Source organism: Sprattus sprattus (assembly GCF_963457725.1).
Source record: "Sprattus sprattus genome assembly, chromosome: 15".
NCBI lineage: Eukaryota > Metazoa > Chordata > Actinopteri > Clupeiformes > Clupeidae > Sprattus > Sprattus sprattus.
The window spans coordinates 5,509,620-5,528,662 of NC_137913.1; the positions used below are offsets into that span (position 1 = coordinate 5,509,620).

General features: G+C 42.6%; 1 protein-coding gene across 1 annotated transcript; it reads left to right on the forward strand.

The window, feature by feature from the left end:
* Positions 1 to 9,195: 9,195 nt before the first annotated feature.
* On the forward strand, positions 9,196 to 17,335 carry sftpbb (surfactant protein Bb). The gene is made up of 10 exons (XM_080852435.1): positions 9,196 to 9,317; positions 9,700 to 9,761; positions 11,971 to 12,051; positions 12,383 to 12,493; positions 12,667 to 12,804; positions 12,974 to 13,048; positions 14,216 to 14,399; positions 15,332 to 15,474; positions 15,915 to 15,995; positions 16,226 to 17,335. The coding sequence occupies exons 1-10, from the start codon at positions 9,266 to 9,268 to the stop codon at positions 16,268 to 16,270; spliced, it is 972 nt and encodes a 323-aa protein (XP_080708561.1). The 5' UTR covers positions 9,196 to 9,265; the 3' UTR covers positions 16,271 to 17,335.
* Positions 17,336 to 19,043: the final 1,708 nt, after the last annotated feature.

The window sequence follows — 19,043 nt, forward strand, 5'->3', positions numbered from 1 at the left end:
GGTCAGGGCTATGGCATCGTCTGTCTGCCTGTCTGTGTGTCTGCCTCCTACCCTGGACCGGTATGCAAACTGCATGGCATAGTTTGGCAACATGGAATTTGTGATGTCATGTTTTGAGGACTCAGTAATGTTAGGTGTGAATTTGCCTTGTCATGTTTTGTAGGTTTGCCTTCAGATATTTGCACTGTCATGTTTAGTGTGGCCTCAGCACAACCATTTAGTATTACATGTTGTATTATATAGACTCATCTGCTTTTATGACATATGGACTGTAATAGACACATAAATAAACATAAAATTAAATAAATAGATACAAAAATCATGCATAAAAACAACAACTGAAGAAATACAGATGAATGATTTGACATGTAGTCTTTGTGTATGTGTGTGGTTGATTTGGGGAAGACTCATGCTGCAGCATTCTGTATCATTTGTAATTGACTAATTACAGCCTTATCTAGCCTGCTTGTGATAAAAGCATGCATCAGTCTTTCAGTGTCAGCCTGAGAGAGTAACTTGTTGCACCTTGTGTGCTGATAGTCTCTCCCTCTCTGCTTTTTTACCAAAGACGTTGAGAAGTTGACACGCTAACCAGTTCACCTGAAACACTATGCATGACTACGTGCCAGCGTTTAACCTTTAGGCATGTAAGATTTTAAACTCCAGCTAGACTAAAGCTTGAACTCACACCTTCATGTATCTTCTCATCATTTCTGTCAGTTTTCCATCTAGCCTTCAGCTATGTCTATGGGCTCTTTTTCATCAGCTATGTCTATGGACTCTTTTTCATCAGCTATGTCTATGGACTCTTTTTCATCAGCTATGGCTATGGACTCTTTTTCATCAGCTATGTCTATGGGCTCTTTTTCATCAGCTATGTCTATGGGCTCTTTTTCATCAGCTATGGCTATGGGCTCTTTTTCATCAGCTATGGCTATGGACTCTTTTTCATCAGCTATGTCTATGGGCTCTTTTTCATCAGCTATGTCTATGGGCTCTTTTTCATCAGCTATGGCTATGGGCTCTTTTTCATCATCTATGGGCTCTTTTTCATCAGCTATGGCTATGGGCCTAGTTTCCCGAACGCTAAAAAGGACTTGAAATCGGTCATAAGAGGGATATTGCAGAGTGGTTTCCCGACGCCGCACTTACGGCAATGATGAGTCTACGATGTCGCCAAAATCCACGTAGGCCGTTAAGATACGTCGTTATCGGGAAACGAGGCCATGGGCTCTTTTTCATCAGCTATGTCTATGGGCTCTTTTTCATCAGCTATGGCTATGGACTATTTTCTCATCACAGTGGTCCCCCAGATCGCTCATTTCTTAGCCTGGGTCATCAATACAATTAAATTCAATTTTATTTATATAGCGCCATAACAATACAATTGCCTCTAGGCGCTTTTAGAGAGCCCAGAGCCTGTCATCAGCACACTACCCACTTATAATTGCCACCGCTATTGCAGCTGATTAATGATGCTTTCCACTGCATGCTAATCTCTTGTCTTTCCCCACTGTCGTCTGAATCTGCCCCGGCCACACAACAAACTTCCTCCCCTGTTGTTCCTGGAACACATTGCACTGGTTTGCCAGGCTGCCAGGGCCAGAACAAACACACCGCCCTACGCTGAGGTTTGTGTGGTTGTATATATGTGTGTGTGTGTGTGTGTATATGTGTGTGTGTGTGTATATGTGTGTGTGTGTGTGTGTGTGTGTGTGTGTGTGTGTGTGTGTATATGTGTGTGTGTGTGTGTGTGTGTGTGTGTGTGTATATGTGTGTGTGTGTGTGTGGTTGTGATGTATAAGTGAGCCAGAGTGTGTCATTACCCAAAGGAACTGGTTTGACATGGGTCTTGCCTGCATCGCACCTGCTTTCTGTAGAGAGAATGACCCCCCAAACAGAGAGAAAAAATTGATTCCAGTTAAAGGAATGAGATCTGATTCCTATGAGCATGTTCACAGTTATTAAAGGAATTTAATACATTTAAAATTAAAACCAAGCCAATTCCATTTGGCCGAAAACTAGAGAAAAATTCAGAGAAAAAAACTACACAGGTGAAAAATCACCTGGGGTCACCTTTGGGGTCTAGACAGCATGTGTTTACAGACAGTGAAGGACGTGATTCAGGCTGATTTGCACAAAATAAGAGCCAGAGTACTGATTGGCTGGTTGTGTGTACGATACCAAGGCTAATGTGAAGATGAGAAAAAGGGGAGATTGGCATGAAAAGAGATGACTCCTCTATCCATCACTCTTCCACACAGATCTTTCTGTGCACACCGCGGTTGACCATGTGAGGTGCTCTTAGGAGAGTTTTCAGTTTTCAGTAAAACAATAATAGAACGTGACAATACACAGAAAAAACCAACACAGGTGAAAAATCAACCTTTGGGGTCTAGAAAGCATGTGTTTACATACAGTGAAGGCTGTGATTCAGGCTGATTTTGCACAAAATAAGAGCCAGAGTACTGATTGGCTGGTTGTGTGTGTGATGCCAAGCATAATGTGAAGCTGAAACACAGATATGGGCAGAGAAAAAGGGAAGATTGGCCTGAAGAGAAATTACTACTCTATCCATCACTTTTTGTGCACACCTCGGTTGAACGTGACAATACACAGTATCAGGGCTACATCTGAACGAACGTCAATTGTCCTTTTTCCTCTGCGGCGAGAGATTGCAATCCAAATTCTTTATTTCTGGCATCTCAGTGCAGCAGTGACCCACCCTGTTCTGTCTGCTCGAGTGAGAGCGAGATATAGACAGCTAGATTCAAGAAGCATTTAAAGGCTCATCTCTTTAAAACATATCTGTTGCCCTAATGCCTTAACATTATTATTATTATTATTATTATTATTATTATTATATCATTATTGTTGTTGTTGTTGTTGTTGAAATTATTGTTATTTTTAATATAATCTGACATTCAGTAATGTTATATGCATTTTCTCCGCTTTGGACAAAGGTGTCTGACATATATATCTTAATCTTAACAATAAGCTTCCCCAGTCCCATCTACAGAGCCAGGACTGTGTGTGTGTGTGTGTGTGTGTGTGTGTGTGTGTGTGTGTGTGTGTGTGTGTGTGTGTGACTTTTCTTGAGTGCACACACTGAATTTGACTAAATGGATTGATAGTGGTTCAGAAGGTAGAGGAGTCGTTCAGCAATCGGTGGGTTGCTAGTTTGATCGGGACGACTCCTCACCAAACACTGAACCCCGATGTGCAGGTTGGCACCTTAGATAGTAGCCTCTGCTGTCAGTGTATGAATTAGTAGATGTCAGTGGCAATAATCTGCTAAGCGCTTTGAGTGCTCTATGAGTAGAAAAGCGCTATATAAATAAAAAAGTGAATAGTATAACAATCGCAAACTGGACCTTTTAATTAGCAAACGTCACCAAACCTGGAGTAACTTTAAGACGCATTTGGAGTTGGTCTTAACTTTACAACATTAGTAAATATTACAATATAGTAAAATGGTCTTAACTTTACAACATTAGTAAATATCACAACATAGTAAAATGAAAACGTTCATACGAGGATTACTCGATCCAAACTTCTTTAGTGGTCCTGAGACCCAGTATGTGCCTCACATTCAGTTAAAGTAACAGTATGCAACAATTATACTTCAGGGTTAGGGTTAGGATAAGCAGTTTTACCTTAAAATAACAGCTTGAAAAAAAGAGGGCCGAACTAGTAAATAGCTTATTTGCCGTCTTGCTTTGTCTTGTGTTGCACTTGCTTGATGTTTGACTGTGTTAGCACAGTTGTTGAGTAACTAGTTTCGTTAGTTTTAGCCGCTAGCATATCGTTAGCGAATAGCAATTGATCCGGAATGCTTCTTTAAGAAACATGATAACCAGAGACTATCCAGTACTGTGAGGGGGGTTCATGAGGAGAGAAGAAGAGAGGAGCAGATCAGAGCAGAGGGCAGTGGATGAGCAGGGATGCGTTGCGATGATGCGTGTAGCGTGTGGACCTGAGCCAGAGAATTAAGGTGTGTAGGGTTAAGGTGAGTCTTGCCTGGAAGAGACCTACCTTACGGTAAATGCGGAACACTTCCACGAATGAGGAAGATTTTTCTGATGCCTAAAATGAGTTTGGCTTCACTGTTGGAAGAGACACTGTAGAATCAAACACATGCACAAGTGCATACAACACACACAAAACACAATTTATTTATATTACAGTTAAAGACGGGACACAGGGAGGACTGCAGATAATATTGTGTAATATGAACACTCTGTTTGGCACCACCATCACTATAATAATGCCTGGTACGCGGAAATAATGGCATGCTTTTGGTTTTGTGTTTTTGTAGATGAAGAGGTCCAAGATAAAGACATATCTTTGGCTAGTGTATCACGCCCTTATCTCAGAGGAATGTTTTCCGTGGTGTTTCCAAGAAACAGTTTAGGTTCATTTAAGTTCAGTTTTGGAACCTGTTCCCGGATATAAATCATATTGACCAGGGGATGAAAGTGAAGTGAAAGTGCTCTCTATGGCAGAGGTGGTGTAGACACACACACTCTGAAATTAACCTCTGCATTTAACCCATCCAGGGAAGTGACACACACAGTGAAGTGAAGTAAACACTAACCCAGAGCAGTGCGCTGCCATTGGCGGCGCCTGGGGAGCAGTGATCGGGGTTAGGTGCCTTGCTCAAGGGCACTTCAGCTGTGGATGTGGGAGAGCAGTGGTCTACTACTTCCCCCGCCCACTATTGTCCTACTGGTCGGGGATCGAACCGGCCACCCTACGGTTTCCGGCCTGAAACCCTAACCAGTAGGCCACGGATGCCCACTAGTTCTAGTTCCTCTTCAGATAAAAATCAAATTGACCAGTGGGTGCCCTGCCCACTAGTTCTTGAAGTCCCCTGGCCCCTTCACCCACTGTCCCCTATATGTGCTGCATAAGTCTCCCTCATCTCATGTCTAAACTCTGATTATAAAACAATTGGGTTCTATCGCGTAATTTAGCTGTTTCTGATTGGACGAGAGACGTTCCATGCTATAGGTTATTCGTCAACATACCAACAGTTACGGGACTTTTCACAGCTAATAATAAATCACTCCGCGATGAAAAATTCGCGTTGATGATAACTGTTAATTCAAAATTCTTAAAATTCCAAACCAAGACGTTGACAATGGAACTATTTTTTGTTGCGGAGAAACAATGGCGAAATAAACCATTTTTAATCAATAACTTTGTGTTGAAATGTTAATTTGTTGACGGTAGAATTGTTTTATAAAAGCAATATAGCACTCGTGGGAGTGGGGTAGGTAAGGGATAATCCCACGGGTGTTGTTGCCTACGCCACTCGGCCTGCAGCCTTGGTGGCTACGGACGAACACCACCCGTGGGATTATCCCTTACCTACCCCACTCCCACTCGTGCTATATTGCTTAAACATACCTGATCTCTTATCTCTCTCTGTTGTACTGACTCTGTTATTCTCCATCTTACTGTCCTTCACTGCTCCTACCTCACTGCTACGCTCTACTCGCTTAAAACTAAAGCTGAAGATCAAAGACCAATCTCAACATCAATAACTATTTCTGACTGCTAGTGGAAAGGTCTAGACAGTATTAAAGGCTATAGGTATGGTAGAGTAAACAGAAGAGCAGGATCCAAGAAGGCTTTTTAGAATGAAAGATGTGCCATTTTAATGTGGAAAATGTGAGAGAATTTAAAACATTTTGTCAGTTGTTGTTTTTATGCATGATTTTTGAATCTATTGTATTTAATATGTTTATTTATGTGTCTACAGTCTATATGTTATAAAAGGAGATGAGTCTATATAATACAACATGTAATACTAAATGGTTGTGCTGAGGCCACACTAAACATGACAGCGCAAATATCTGAAGGCAAATTTACAAAACATGACATGGCAAATTCACGCCTTACATAACTGAGTATTCAAAAACATGAGAGCACAAATTCCATGTTGCCAAACTAGGTTTCAAAACATGATAAAGCAAATGCCGATGAACCTGATTGAATATAACAGGTAACTCCATAGCCAGAAAGAGGAGTGACTATCAGGAAGTTTCTATCAGGAAGATCAGCACTGATTGAAGAAATAAGGTAATAAGATCTTTCCATCTTAATTGTAAGAACATGACACCTCAAATTCCATGTTACCTAACCAGTTGTTAAAACATGATGAAGCAAATGCTGACGAACCTCATTGAATATAACAGGTAAGTCCCTTTCCAGACAGGGAAGAGGAGTGATCAACAATGAGGTAACTATCAGGAAGTTTCTGCGTCGGCACTGATTGAAGGATTAAGGTAATAAGATATCCCCATCTTGACTGAAAATCATGTAGTATCCAGAAACATTACACCCTGCAATGAGGTAACTTGAGGTAATAAGATCTCCCCATCTTGACTGAAAATCATGCAGCCTCCAGACACTGGGCCTGCAGGGTTGCGTATTATTCGGATCCAAAATTAGTGCAATATCCGCTTCATATGACGTCATACAGGAAGTGTAACATAATTTCAGGCATTGGTAGGGGTACCGAGACCTAGTTTTTAGCCTTATAATCTAACCCTAACCCTAACCCTAACCCTAAAAAATCCTAAGAAAAAGTTGATTCTGACACTTACACATTTATTTTTTTTATCCGATATATCCGCAACCGGCCTGCAGGGATAACACCCTGCATGACTTCCCCTTCCGTGATGAAGCCAGGGGGTTCCTTGTAAGTTCTGAATTAGTGAACTTGAAACCATTGTCGTTTATGCAGAACTCTGTGTAACCGATAAGCCCCCCATTTACGGCTTTATTGCCCGCGGGGACACAGGCCTGATGCCGTTTCCTGATGTCGTTTCCCGGTCTTCTCCCCACCTCTTCTCCGCCTCACTTCCTGTTGTGCACTTCACTGTCCTATACAATTAAAGGCATATAAAAGCCTCAAATAAATCTTTTAAAAAATATATAAAAAAAACCTCTGTGTAACATTTGAAACCAACTGATCCAAACAGTGGTCTCATTGGCAACCTTTGTGAGGACAATTGGCCAAAAATCATAATGATATTCAACACACTCAGTTTGGAGTAGCTGAGAAATGTCTTTGTTTCCGAAAGAACGCAAATCTAAGCTGAGATGTCTGGATCACAGAGAAGAACCCTCAGGTGAAGAGCAACTTAACATTTGCTAGAGGAGTACTTGACACAATCGCTCAAGCACATGAATACAATTCCCAACATGAATGAAATTGGGCTACAGGCAGCATATGTTGTAGAGTGTAGGAGGGCCTTTACGGATCCCGGGTATAGCATGGCGCGCATGTTGTGGCTGTAGCCAGCCAGTTGTACTGTTGTTGTTTCCTGCCACCCTTGCAATCCTTGTATAACTCAACTTATCATCAACTCAACTTATAATGCATCATGCCAGCCAACCATAACTGAATAAAACACACACCCACACACACACACACACACACACACACACACACACACACACACACACACACACACACACACACACACACACTCACACACACACATACACACACACAACCAAAACTGCCACACACCATGCTGGGCAGCCTTTCCCTCTTCATCTCATTCTATATCACATTAGGCTAAAGCACTAATAAAGTGGCCATATAACCTACTGTTAATTGTTTAGATAAATGTATTTCTTTATCTCATCAAATTGATGTTTACCAAAAAAGCATTTTCTCTCTGTTATAGTATGACCTTAACCCACTAATGCCGATGTCTGTGAAAACATTGTTCCTCATCACCATAACCAAACAGTATTTAAGAGGCAGACGTGCTCTGCAACCTCATTTTGTCTCTGTCTCCTCCTAGTCTAGACGATCTCCGCTTTGGAATGCTGCTGTAATACTGCTCCACCTAATCTACTTGCAGAATCTACTGGGCTGCTCCAGGCAGATGCCCCCCCCCCCCCCCCCCCCCCCCTCTCTCTACCTGGGCTGCTCCAAGCAGATGCCCCCCCCCCTACCTACAACTAATTCAGCCAGATGTTTCAGCCATCTTGTGTTCGTTTATTCAACAACAGCACCCTATAGTGGCTTTCACATTATTTGTATACATATCATGACACATGGAAGCACACACACAGCTGGTCCCTGTAAGTAGGCTACATATTAAATTCCAAAAATAAGGAAATAAGCATATGAAGAATATCTGGAGCGCTATACACGAGTAATATAATATTTGGATAATCTTTGGCTTGCATTCATGTAATGTATGTCATTTCTGATAGGCCAAACTTAATAATGAGCTTAATCTCTAATACATTTCTGATAGCTTACACAAAAGCTTTCTACTACTGCAGAAGTTGTGCCACTGGAAAATGATGTACAGTAACTCATTTCAGGAAATATGGGTTTCTTTCCTATACGGTTCTGAAATATTGGTTCCTTTCCTATACTGATTTGCTCTCAGACATGCAGTGCTTTGTCGACAAACATGGAAAAACTAAGAAGGTTCATTATATTGTAGTTATTCATCTTACCATCTAAGTGAAGTTATACAGTTATATCTTAGTATTATTAGATAAATACAAGAGTAAAAGACAATTACTGAACAGAGTACATATGAGCAGTCATGACAGCAGGTGGCGCTCTCTCGATGATTGTTTATTTATGCGTCATGGCTACAGGTAGTTTACCGTTGTGTTTTGGTTCTCGCAGGATCACAACTGTATTAGCCTGGAGGCGTGGTCAGACTAAATGGGCCTAATCCGTACCGATTGAAAGGAGTCTATTCACCAACGATCTCAATAACAGGGCGGAATTAGGTCTACTGTAACCACAAGGAAACATACCTCCATGTCGATAACATACACATATGTATTCAAATTATAATAAGTGTGTATTCGGGGGCCTTATTTTGGAAACAAATTCCCAGAAAGTCTCCCTTGTCAGTGGTAACCAAGTGACATATACCTCTACGATATTCCATTAGAAATTCCAGTAAATAGGCTGTCAATTTTGAGTCGTCAGTTTGCTTCTCTGCCTTAATGTCCCTCGACTAAGATGCTGTTTCTCTTTAAGCCGTTCCTCTTGAAAACTCAATTATTCTGCGTCGGTCCCGTCCCGGGCCGATGATGGCACACATCCAGACTCGATCTGACGCACAGGTCGCTCTCATACTTGATAGGTTAGAGTCGACGCTTCCGGGGAGGCTAATCACACAGTCTATGACTGGGAAATGTCAGGAGCGTGTACTGTTTGCTCTGTTTACCTCTTGTCGAGACCATTATTCCGACACAACACGGCATAATGACAGCTACAATCCTATCTTCTCTGGTCCTCTTCACTGCTATCTACGTGGGTAAGACAGCATAACACGACCTTTCTTCATTCCCGTGTTCATTGACAACGTTAAAAGTCTTACAATCCCAGGAATAGCGTTACTGTATTTGGGTGTGTACTTTGTGAGCCTGGGATTGTTTTGACCGTTTAGCGGTTGTCGTAATGTGTGATGCCTGTGAACTATTAATGGATTGTCTGCCTCGTGCTCAAGCTTTGGGTCATACAGTTGTCGTACCATGACATTAAATATGTAAAACTGACTGTTTTTTTAAGCACATCGATGTAATGGACAAAAAGTAATAGGCTATTGTGTGAAAATAATGTCCTGGAATGTTCATATGATTTCAGTCAGGTAATTTCGTTTGTTTACTGAGTTTGTGTGTGTGTCTGTGTGTGTTAAGGGCAAACAAGGGTAGTGGTGGACTCTCTGCTGCCCAAAGAAGATGAAAATGGTTTAATGTTGGTGAGTAAATCCACGGTACTCTTTCTTATTCTTATGGCTTGGTTGGCATGTGTGTGTGTGTGTGTGTGTGTTTGTGTGTGTGTGTGTGTGTGTGTGTGCGTGCGTGTGTGTGTGTGCTTCTGTGTGTGTCTCGCCCTGAGTGTATGTCGTGGGATGGCATGTCTAAATTCCAGTTGTGTGTGCTTCTCTTTCTTATTCTTATTGTTTGGTTGGCATGTCTGTGTGTGTGTGTGAGTGTGTGTGTGTTTGAGTGTGTGTGTGTGTGTGCTTCTGTGTGTGTCTCGCCCTGAGTGTGTGGTGGGCTGGCATGTCTGAATTCCAGTTGTGTGTGCTTCTGTGTGTGTCCCGCCCTAAGTGTATGTGGTGGGATGGGATGGGTTTTGGTAACCCAGGTGTTTCCTTTACAAAGCTATCGCTTCTCTATTCTCAAAAAGTCTTTGAAACCACACATTTCCCTTTTCTCATAAAGGCACTAAAGATGAACCATGCCACCGTGTGTGTGTGTGTGTGTGTGTGTGTGTGTGTGTGTGTGTGTTTGAGAAAGAGGGTGACTGTGTGGGATGATGGATGAATGTGGTTGCATGGGTAACAAGTTACAGTGAATGCTGATACTCCAGTGAAGGTCATTCAAGAGCAGTTGTGTTCTAGAGCAGGCGGTGTTCTAAAGCAGGCGGTGTTCTAAAGCAGGCGGTGTTATAAAGCAGGAGGTGTTCTAGAGCAGGCGGTGTTCTAGAGCAGGCGGTGTTCTAGAGCAAGCGGTGTTCTAAAGCAGGCAGTGTTCTAGAGGCAGTGTTCTAGAGCAGGCGGTGTTCTAAAGCAGGCAGTGTTCTAGAGCAGGCGGTGTTCAAAAGCAGGTGGTGTTCTAGAGCAGGCGGTGTTCTAGAGCAAGTGGTGTTCTAGAGCAGGTGGTGTTCTAAAGCAGGCGGTGTTCTAGAGCAGGCGGTGTTCTAAAGCAGGTGGTGTTCTACAGCATGCAGTGTTCTAAAGCAGGCGGTTATCTTAAGCATGCAGTGTTCTAATGCAGGCAGTGTTCTAAAGCAGGCTGTGTTCAAGAGCAGACAGTGTTCTAAAGTAGGCGGTGTTCTACAGCAGGCGGTGTTCTAGAGTGTTCGACAGCAAGCAGTGTTCTAGAGCAGGCGGTGTTCTAAAGCAGGCGGTGTTCTAGAGCAGGCGGTGTTCTAAAGCAGGCAGTGTTCAAGAGCAGGTGGTGTTCTAGAGTGTTCTAGAGCAGGCGGTGTTCTAAAGCAGGCAGTGTTCTAGAGCAGGCGGTGTTCTAAAGCAGGCAGTGTTCTAGAGCAGGCGGTGTTCTAAAGCAGGGCTTCTCCTTGCAGTCCCTCCCTACTCCACTGTAAGCACACCTGACTAAAATCAGTGGCATTCACGTGCGTGATTAACAAATTAGGTTTGTAAAGTAAATCAGCTTTGCTACTGATAAACTGAGACTGTAAGTGAACAACATTCGGGGGGTGGGGGTGCACAGGAGAACCCCTGTGGAAGAGAATGAAATAGAATGTGTGTGTTTGTGGAAGTGATGGATAGAATGTTAGTTTGAATGTTTGATGAACTGAGACCGTAAGTGAACAACATGCAAGGGGGGAATGAAATCGAATGTGTGTGTTTGTGGAAGTGATGGATAGAATGTCAGTTTGAATGTTTGATGAACTGAGACCGTAAGTGAACAACATGCAAGGGGGGAATGAAATCGAATGTGTGTGTTTGTGGTAGTGATGGATAGAATGTAAGTTTGAATGTTTGATGAACTGAGACTGTAAGTGAACAACATGCAAGGGGGGAATGAAATAGAATGTGTTTGTGGTAGTGATGGATAGAATGTAAGTTTGAATGTTTCTGGGAAAGAGTGTGTGTTTGAGTAAGATAAGAAGAATAAATGTGAGTGTGTGTCTGTGTAATGTTTTATTGATAGAGAGAGAGTGAGAGAATATTTTTTCTACATTATTATCTATGAATGTAAAGGAATATTTTTTGTTTGTTTGTGTGTCAGTTTTTGCAGTTTTATTGTCATAATCGTTTAATTGTTTTTGTTCAGAGATAAGCCACTGCAATCCTGTTAGTCTGACCTCACACATGCTTTAAGAAAAGTCTCTCTCACTCTCTCTCTTTGACACACACACACGCACGCACACACACACACACACACACACACACACACACACACACACACTTACAATGTGTTACTTTGACCCAACAGGCAGAGGGTGTGTGTGAGGACTGCACCAAGATCACACAGCTGTTATTGGCTACGGGCTCTCCAGGTCACGACACCATACAGGTCAGTGTGCAGACAGAACAGACAGAAGCTCAATCTCACTGCTGAACACACAAACCATGAGCGCTGTCAGTCATAAGCTGAAACACACACAAACTTCCCTTTTTTTATTCTGTCGCCACATTGCCTCCCGCTCTAGTATGCACACACACACACACACACACACACACACACACACACACACATACCCTCATACCATAATTCCTTCTCACACTGCGACACATTGTTTCTCCTGCGCAATCCCACAGTAACAATCTCTCTCTCGCTCTCACTCACTCACACACACACACACACACACACACACTCTGTTTGGTTGTGTGTATTTCCTCTGTAGTTTGAGCTGCTGAAGAAAGCTCTGTATGGAGTATGCATGCAGCTACCTAAAGGAGAGGCCTTGACTCGTTGCTATCTGATGGTAGGAAAACACCTGCCTTCAATAATGGAGGTGAGTACACACACACACACACACACACACACACACACATCCCTGCCCTCAGATATGGAGGTAATTATTAATCTCAGTATAATATTATATTGCTGTTTTTTTAATACATCTTGTAATATAAATTGTCGTAATCTGTTTGTGTGCCTGAGTGTGTCAATGTGTCCATCTTGCAGCGGCAGACAGCCATGTGCCCCCTGCTGGGATTGTGTCCTATCCAATCATTGCAAGAGAACCGAAAGCATCTGACCAATGAGATTGCTGAGATCAGCACCACACACGTCCCTGTAGGAGGGACTAAGCCAAACTCACAGGTGTGTGGTGTGTGTGTGAAATATATATAATATTTTTATATATAATTATCTATATACGATTCAGCCCTCTAGTTTCAGAAATGCTTTCTTGTATCTTCTCAGTCTGCCAATCACTGACTCTCTCTCTCTCTCTCTCCCTCTCTCTCTCTCGCTCTCTCTCTCTTTTTAGAGTGGTCCTGTCTGTGCTCTGTGTGTGTTCCTCCTCAAAAAGGTGGACGACATGTTGCCCAAAGAAAGAACTGAGGTACACACACACACACACACACACACACACACACACACACACACACACACATATATACACACACACACACACACACACACACACACACACACACACACACACACACACACACTCAAACACATACATACAACTTATCTTTTATCTCAATGAAAGTGTGAGTGTTTGTATCTGTAATGCAACTTCTCTTCTGTCCGGATGGAGCAATAAAGAGCCTTCAAAACGCAGCCGCTCACACCCTTACTATGTGTTGTGCAGTGCTATTGTATCCCGCCATCCTAACTATGTGTTGTATAACTAAGAATCCCCATGCACCGAGCTAGCTAACGTAACTTAATTCATCACTACTAAACACATATACAGCCGGTTAAATAAGTATTGAACACGTCACCATTTTTCTCAGTAAATATATTTCCAAAGGTGCTATTGACATGAAATTTCCACCTGATGTTGGTAACAACCCAAGTAATCTATACATACAAAGAAACCAAAACAAATAAGTTCAGAAATGAAGTTGTGTGTAATAATTTGAAATGACACAGGGAAAATCTATTGAACACATGAAGATAGGGTGGTGCAAAAAGGCATGGAAATCCGGCCCATTGTCAGTGTGAAAATAATATCAGCTGGTTAAGTCCCAACTGAAGGTGTCTCATTACCAAGGTGTCACACAAGAAACATCTCCTGATGGGTAAAAGCAAAGAGCTCTCTCAAGACCTTTGCAACCTTAATGTTGCAAAACATTCTGATTGCATTGGTAACGCAATTCTGAACTTCTTAATGTTTCAGTTAGCACTGTTGGGGCCATATTTCGGAAGTGGAAAGAACATAATTTCACCATGAACTAAGTAATACACTTAACCGCCATGGCCTGTATGCACGCTCACCAGGCAAGACTCCAATGTCGAAGCTTGTTTAAAGTTTGCTACACAACATTTAGACAAGCCTGTGAAGTTCTGGGAGAATAAAGTTTGGTCAGATGAGCGCAAAATGTAACTCTTTGTAAAATATATTTACTGACAAAAACAGTGACGTGTTCAATACTTATTTTACCCGCTGTAAATAAACGGTCTCTCTCTCTCCCTCTCGCTCCCTCTCTCTCTCTCTCTCTGTCTCTCTCTTTCTCCCTCTCCCTCTCTCTCTCTCTCTCTCTCTTTCTCCAACCCTCAGGACCAGATTGTGGAGCTCATGGGGAAGGTGTGTGGCATGTTGCCGGACAAATACAGCAAGCAGTGCGATGACTTCCTGCAGAAGCATGGCAAGCAAGTGGTCGACTTCCTGTTGTCCGATGCTGCGCCCCACACCATCTGTATGCTGATGGGACTGTGCCTGTTTGACGAGACGCCATCTAGAGGTCAGCCTCAGAACTGCAGTCTCATGACCACAGAAATACAAACCAGTTCCGCAACAAAAATCTGCTATCTGCTAAATCTGAAACCCACATTATAATTCTCAAAGGATTAAACATGAAGACCAGTTCTGCACGCGCTACGAACAGAAATGTATGCTGGTATATAATCTGATATAATTGGAATGTGCGTTCAACACTTGAATATCTGGGAAGGTAACTGACACATTATATTTGAACGGGTAATGTAACTAATTAAATCTTAAAATTAATAGTTGATATGACATCCACCTAAACTACACCTTGTATTTTAAACGACTTACAGAACCAATCAAATTTGATATTTCCATATTTTCTTAGTGTACTGGGTGGTTGCACACAAAACTGATGTCAGTGACAGATTACTCTTAATTTTCACTTTGACTGATTTATTTTTGGGATTTTTGGCCTTTAATTGATAGTTGAAGTTAAGAGTGGGACATGAAATGAGAGGGAGAATAAAGCAGGAGAATTACAAATGGCCGGAATCAAACCTGTGTCCTCCATGGGCATCAAGCCCGAATGTGGTCGGGGCTACTGGTTGCGCCACAGTGACTTTCTTATGTAATGTCCAACTGCCTGAACATCAAGCTGGCAGTCCACTGGCTGACCCCAGACCACACACACACACACACACACACACACACACACACACACACACACACACACACACACACACACACACACACACACACACACACACACACACACACACACACACACACACACACACACACACACACACACACACACACACACACACACACACACACACACACCAAGCTGGCAGGCCAAGGGCTGACCCCAGACCAGCATTTAGAACCCCTCAGGCCTCATCCAGTCTTATTGTTGTTCAAAAGTGTGTGTGGTATCAACACCTCTCCTCCTCTGTTCTCTAGAGTACTCCCCGGCCTCAGACTGCACCTCCTGTCTCACACTCTCCGCCTTAACACGGTTCCACCTCGGACGGAACGCCACGGAGACGCAGGTCGCCTCCCTGCTGCAAAATGTCTGCCAGCGGCACCCCAACTCCGTTCCTCAGGTACCCCCCAATGACCCCCCCCCCCCCCCCCACACACACACACACACCATCCCTCAGGTACCCCCCCCCCCCCCCCCACCCCAACTCCGTTCCTCAGGTACCCCCACTGAACCCCCCCCACCCCCCACCCCCACACACACACACACACACACACACACACAACTCCTAAGGTACCCCCGACTGAACTACCCCCCCCCCCCCCCCCCCCAAACCCAACACAGTTCCTCAGTCCCCCCCCCCCCACTGAACACCCCTCCCCCCCACACCGTTCCTCAGATTGAACACCCCCATAGGACCCTATTAGTACATCCTTGGTTCTAACTCCAGAACCACAACTGCATTCTCAGCCCATAACCACAGAGAGTCGCTTCAGTCTGACAAAAATAAAAACAAAAATGACTCTTTTTGTATCACTTTATCTATCTGTGTCTTTTCCCCAGTGTGAGCTGTTTACCCAGCTCTATGGGCCAAGACTCCTGAGGATCTTGGGGCAACAAGATGGTGACCGGGACACTTGTGAGGTAAAATCACATCCAGTTGCTCAGGGTATTGAACAACCACAGTACTGTACATGACACATTTCACAAGCTGCTGTTTGGAAAATTGTTGCACTTGGCACACTACATTTGCCTGACTCCATACTGAACCCTAAGCTCAAAGACTTGTGTGTGCGTGTGTGTGTGTGTGTGTGTGTGTGTGTGTGTGTGTGTGTCTGTGTGTGTGTGTGTGTGTGTGTGTGTTCACTTCTCAGAAAGAGGACTTCTGCCAAGGCCAGGGGTGGAAAGGCGTTCACTAGAACCTTTACACGTCTCTTTCTGAATTTGAAGAACCACACTTTCCGCTTCCACCAATAACCAATCATAATCATGCACTTAGAGCGACACCACAAGCTTGTTTTTCACTGGCCACCACATCAACAACAAGAGGACAACAGAATCTGGAATATTCACAACACTGTTACAACACTGTTACAAATGCTCTCTCCCGTCTATAAGCAAACATTCATTCTTGACACATTCAGGAACACATAGAATTGTACCAAGTGTATAGAAATGCAGAAATGAAAAAGGAGTGAGTGCCAGTATTAAGAAGTGAGTAACAGTATTGAGAAGTGAGTAACTGTATTGGTCAAAACCCCTAATAGTCCACATGGTCCACATGCTTTTCTCAGCAGCAATGTATGTAAACTCACCTGTTCTATTCAAAAGGGGCCCTGCATGTATGAGTGTGTGTGTGCATGTACGAGTGTGTATGAGTGTGTGCGTGTGCATGTATGAGTGTGTCAGTGTGTGTTTTTTTGCTTATGTGTGTGTGTTTGTTTGTTTGTTTATGTGTGTTTGTGTGTGTGCGTGTGTTTATGAGTGTGCGGGTTTGCTTGTGTGTGTGTCAGTGTGTGTGTTTATGAGTGTGTGTTTATGTGTGTGTGTGTGTGTGTGAGTAATCCTAATAAGATTGAGGGGAACAGAGCAGGAGTGTAAAGACGCAGCCCATATAAATGTAGTGAGTAGGAGGCATGGGAGGTGACTGGCGTACCTCTGTCAATCAAAGGCACTGCTTATCTCTTGTATCTTTTTGCTTCTGTCAATCAAAGGCACTGCTTGTCTCTTGTATCTATTTGCTTCTGTCAATCAAAGGCACTGCTTATCTCTTGTATCTATTTGCTTCTGTCAATCAAAGGCACTAATGATCTCTTGTAACTGTTTGCTTCTGTCACTCAAAAGGCACTAATGTTCTCTTGTTTTGTTTGCTTCATGCGACTGAATCTTCTATTGCACTGATTTTTGCTAATCATTTGCACTTTTTCAACTGTCACAGATGAGCCAATCTCAAAGTTTTATCATTTTAAACTGAGGTCGTATATCAGGGAGAACGAGAAACTGCTGTAATATTGGAAATAAAATTGTTACTGAACTGATGATACAACACTGTCTGTTTTATGGAAGTGGCATAAGTGGAAGAGCTTTTGGGTAAGTGAGTAAAAGCTATTTTCACTTTCATTAGACTCTACTTTGATACTCCATCAGTTCACATCATCATAGTGGCTAAAATACAATTTAGTGAGCTACATTGAACATTTTCACTTTAATAGACTCTACTTTGATACTCCATCAGTTCCACATCATCATGGCTAAAATACAATTTAGTGACTTACATGCGATCTGTGCACAGTGGGCTGAAACCAAACACATGACTAGCGACTGGTCTGCTAACAGAGACACTGTAGTAGAGGAACCGTTCACAAACGATTTATTAGCATTTACGGAAGGGTAACAAGACATTAACACTTGATTTGATTTTCATAGTGGTTGCTGAATAACTTAAGCCAGCCATAAGACTATAGCTTCATGGAGGTGCAGGGAAGTGTTAGCCTGTTCTTACCATGTAGATCCCCAGCACATATGTGCTTACAATCAGGAAGGGTTAGAGTTTGTCAATTTGGGTTCCATCATGATGACAGGGAGTCAGTCACATAGGCGTCTGCTGAGGATAAGTGCTCCACTGAACAACCGTCGGATGTAAATCTGCTCTCGGCCTGAGATCGGCACCATCCTTGATGGCAAGAACACTAGAGAAAACTGGCCTCATGAAGACAAAGACTGCCAGTGATTGTTGTGTTGCTAAGTATCGGTCTTATTTTGTAGGTTGATGTTTCATGTTTTATGGGGATTACTCTGCACTACAAAGCAAAAAGGTAGTAACTGCATTTTTGGCGAAAATGAGTTATTGTGTTTTTTGTAACATTCAAAGCATTCTTTGTCATGTATCAAAACATCTCATCTCATCTCAAATGTATGTCGTTTTGGAGAAAATTGTTGGGTGTTACTACAAAAACTGCTAGTAAAGCAAAGCAAAAAGGCAGTAAACGCCATTACTGTATTAAGTTACTGCCTTCTTACTTGGTATGGAACCTTCGGAAGTAGGAGTAATACAAAGTTATACAGAGCAAAAATACAGTAACTGTAAAAAGGTTGTAAAATACAAAAAATAATAAAATTACTAATATCTGAAAAGAATAAGGTTATATGGAGTAACAATACTGCCTTATGTCCAATAATCTACCTACAACTACTTGGGCTGGACAACAAGATAACTTTAAGGTCATTTTACTCAGTTTAGTGCTCTGTGCAGTTACTGCCTTTTTGCTTTGTAGGACTGTGCATGTAATTTCTCTCCACATAAAAGTAAAGTGTATTATTATTAACGTTTTTTTTTTTTTTTTTTTAAATACTTGCGTTTAAGTGGTATGCCCATCAGCAATTTCTACAGGCTATCAAAAATGAGTTTATTAATCTTGAGAGCAGATCCCAGTAAAACATACAACTGCCTGATAATGCCGGACAATACCATTTCATGCAGTGCACAATGCACATGTGAAGGAGTGATGTGGCAGAGCAGTGTTGGTAACGCTTTTGGCATTGCTAGAGACTCGATGGAAAGCTACCAGCGTTCATGCAACTAAATGACATCAAGATTAACGCTCAAGGGTGCACCCTTGTGGCAGAAATATAATATACAACATACACAATTATGCGCCCTCCCTGGTCACAGTGTGTAAGAGCGTTAAACAA

What these genes read in the sequence shown, in the direction of transcription:
- sftpbb (XM_080852435.1), top strand. Translation starts at nt 9,266, where the DNA reads ATGACAGCTACAATCCTATCTTCTCTGGTCCTCTTCACTGCTATCTAC. An exon ending in GGACTAAGCCAAACTCACAG is followed by an intron (nt 12,805 to 12,973) that starts GTGTGTGGTGTG and finishes CTCTCTTTTTAG; the next exon opens with AGTGGTCCTGTCTGTGCTCT. An exon ending in GTGACCGGGACACTTGTGAG is followed by an intron (nt 15,996 to 16,225) that starts GTAAAATCACAT and finishes TTCACTTCTCAG; the next exon opens with AAAGAGGACTTCTGCCAAGG.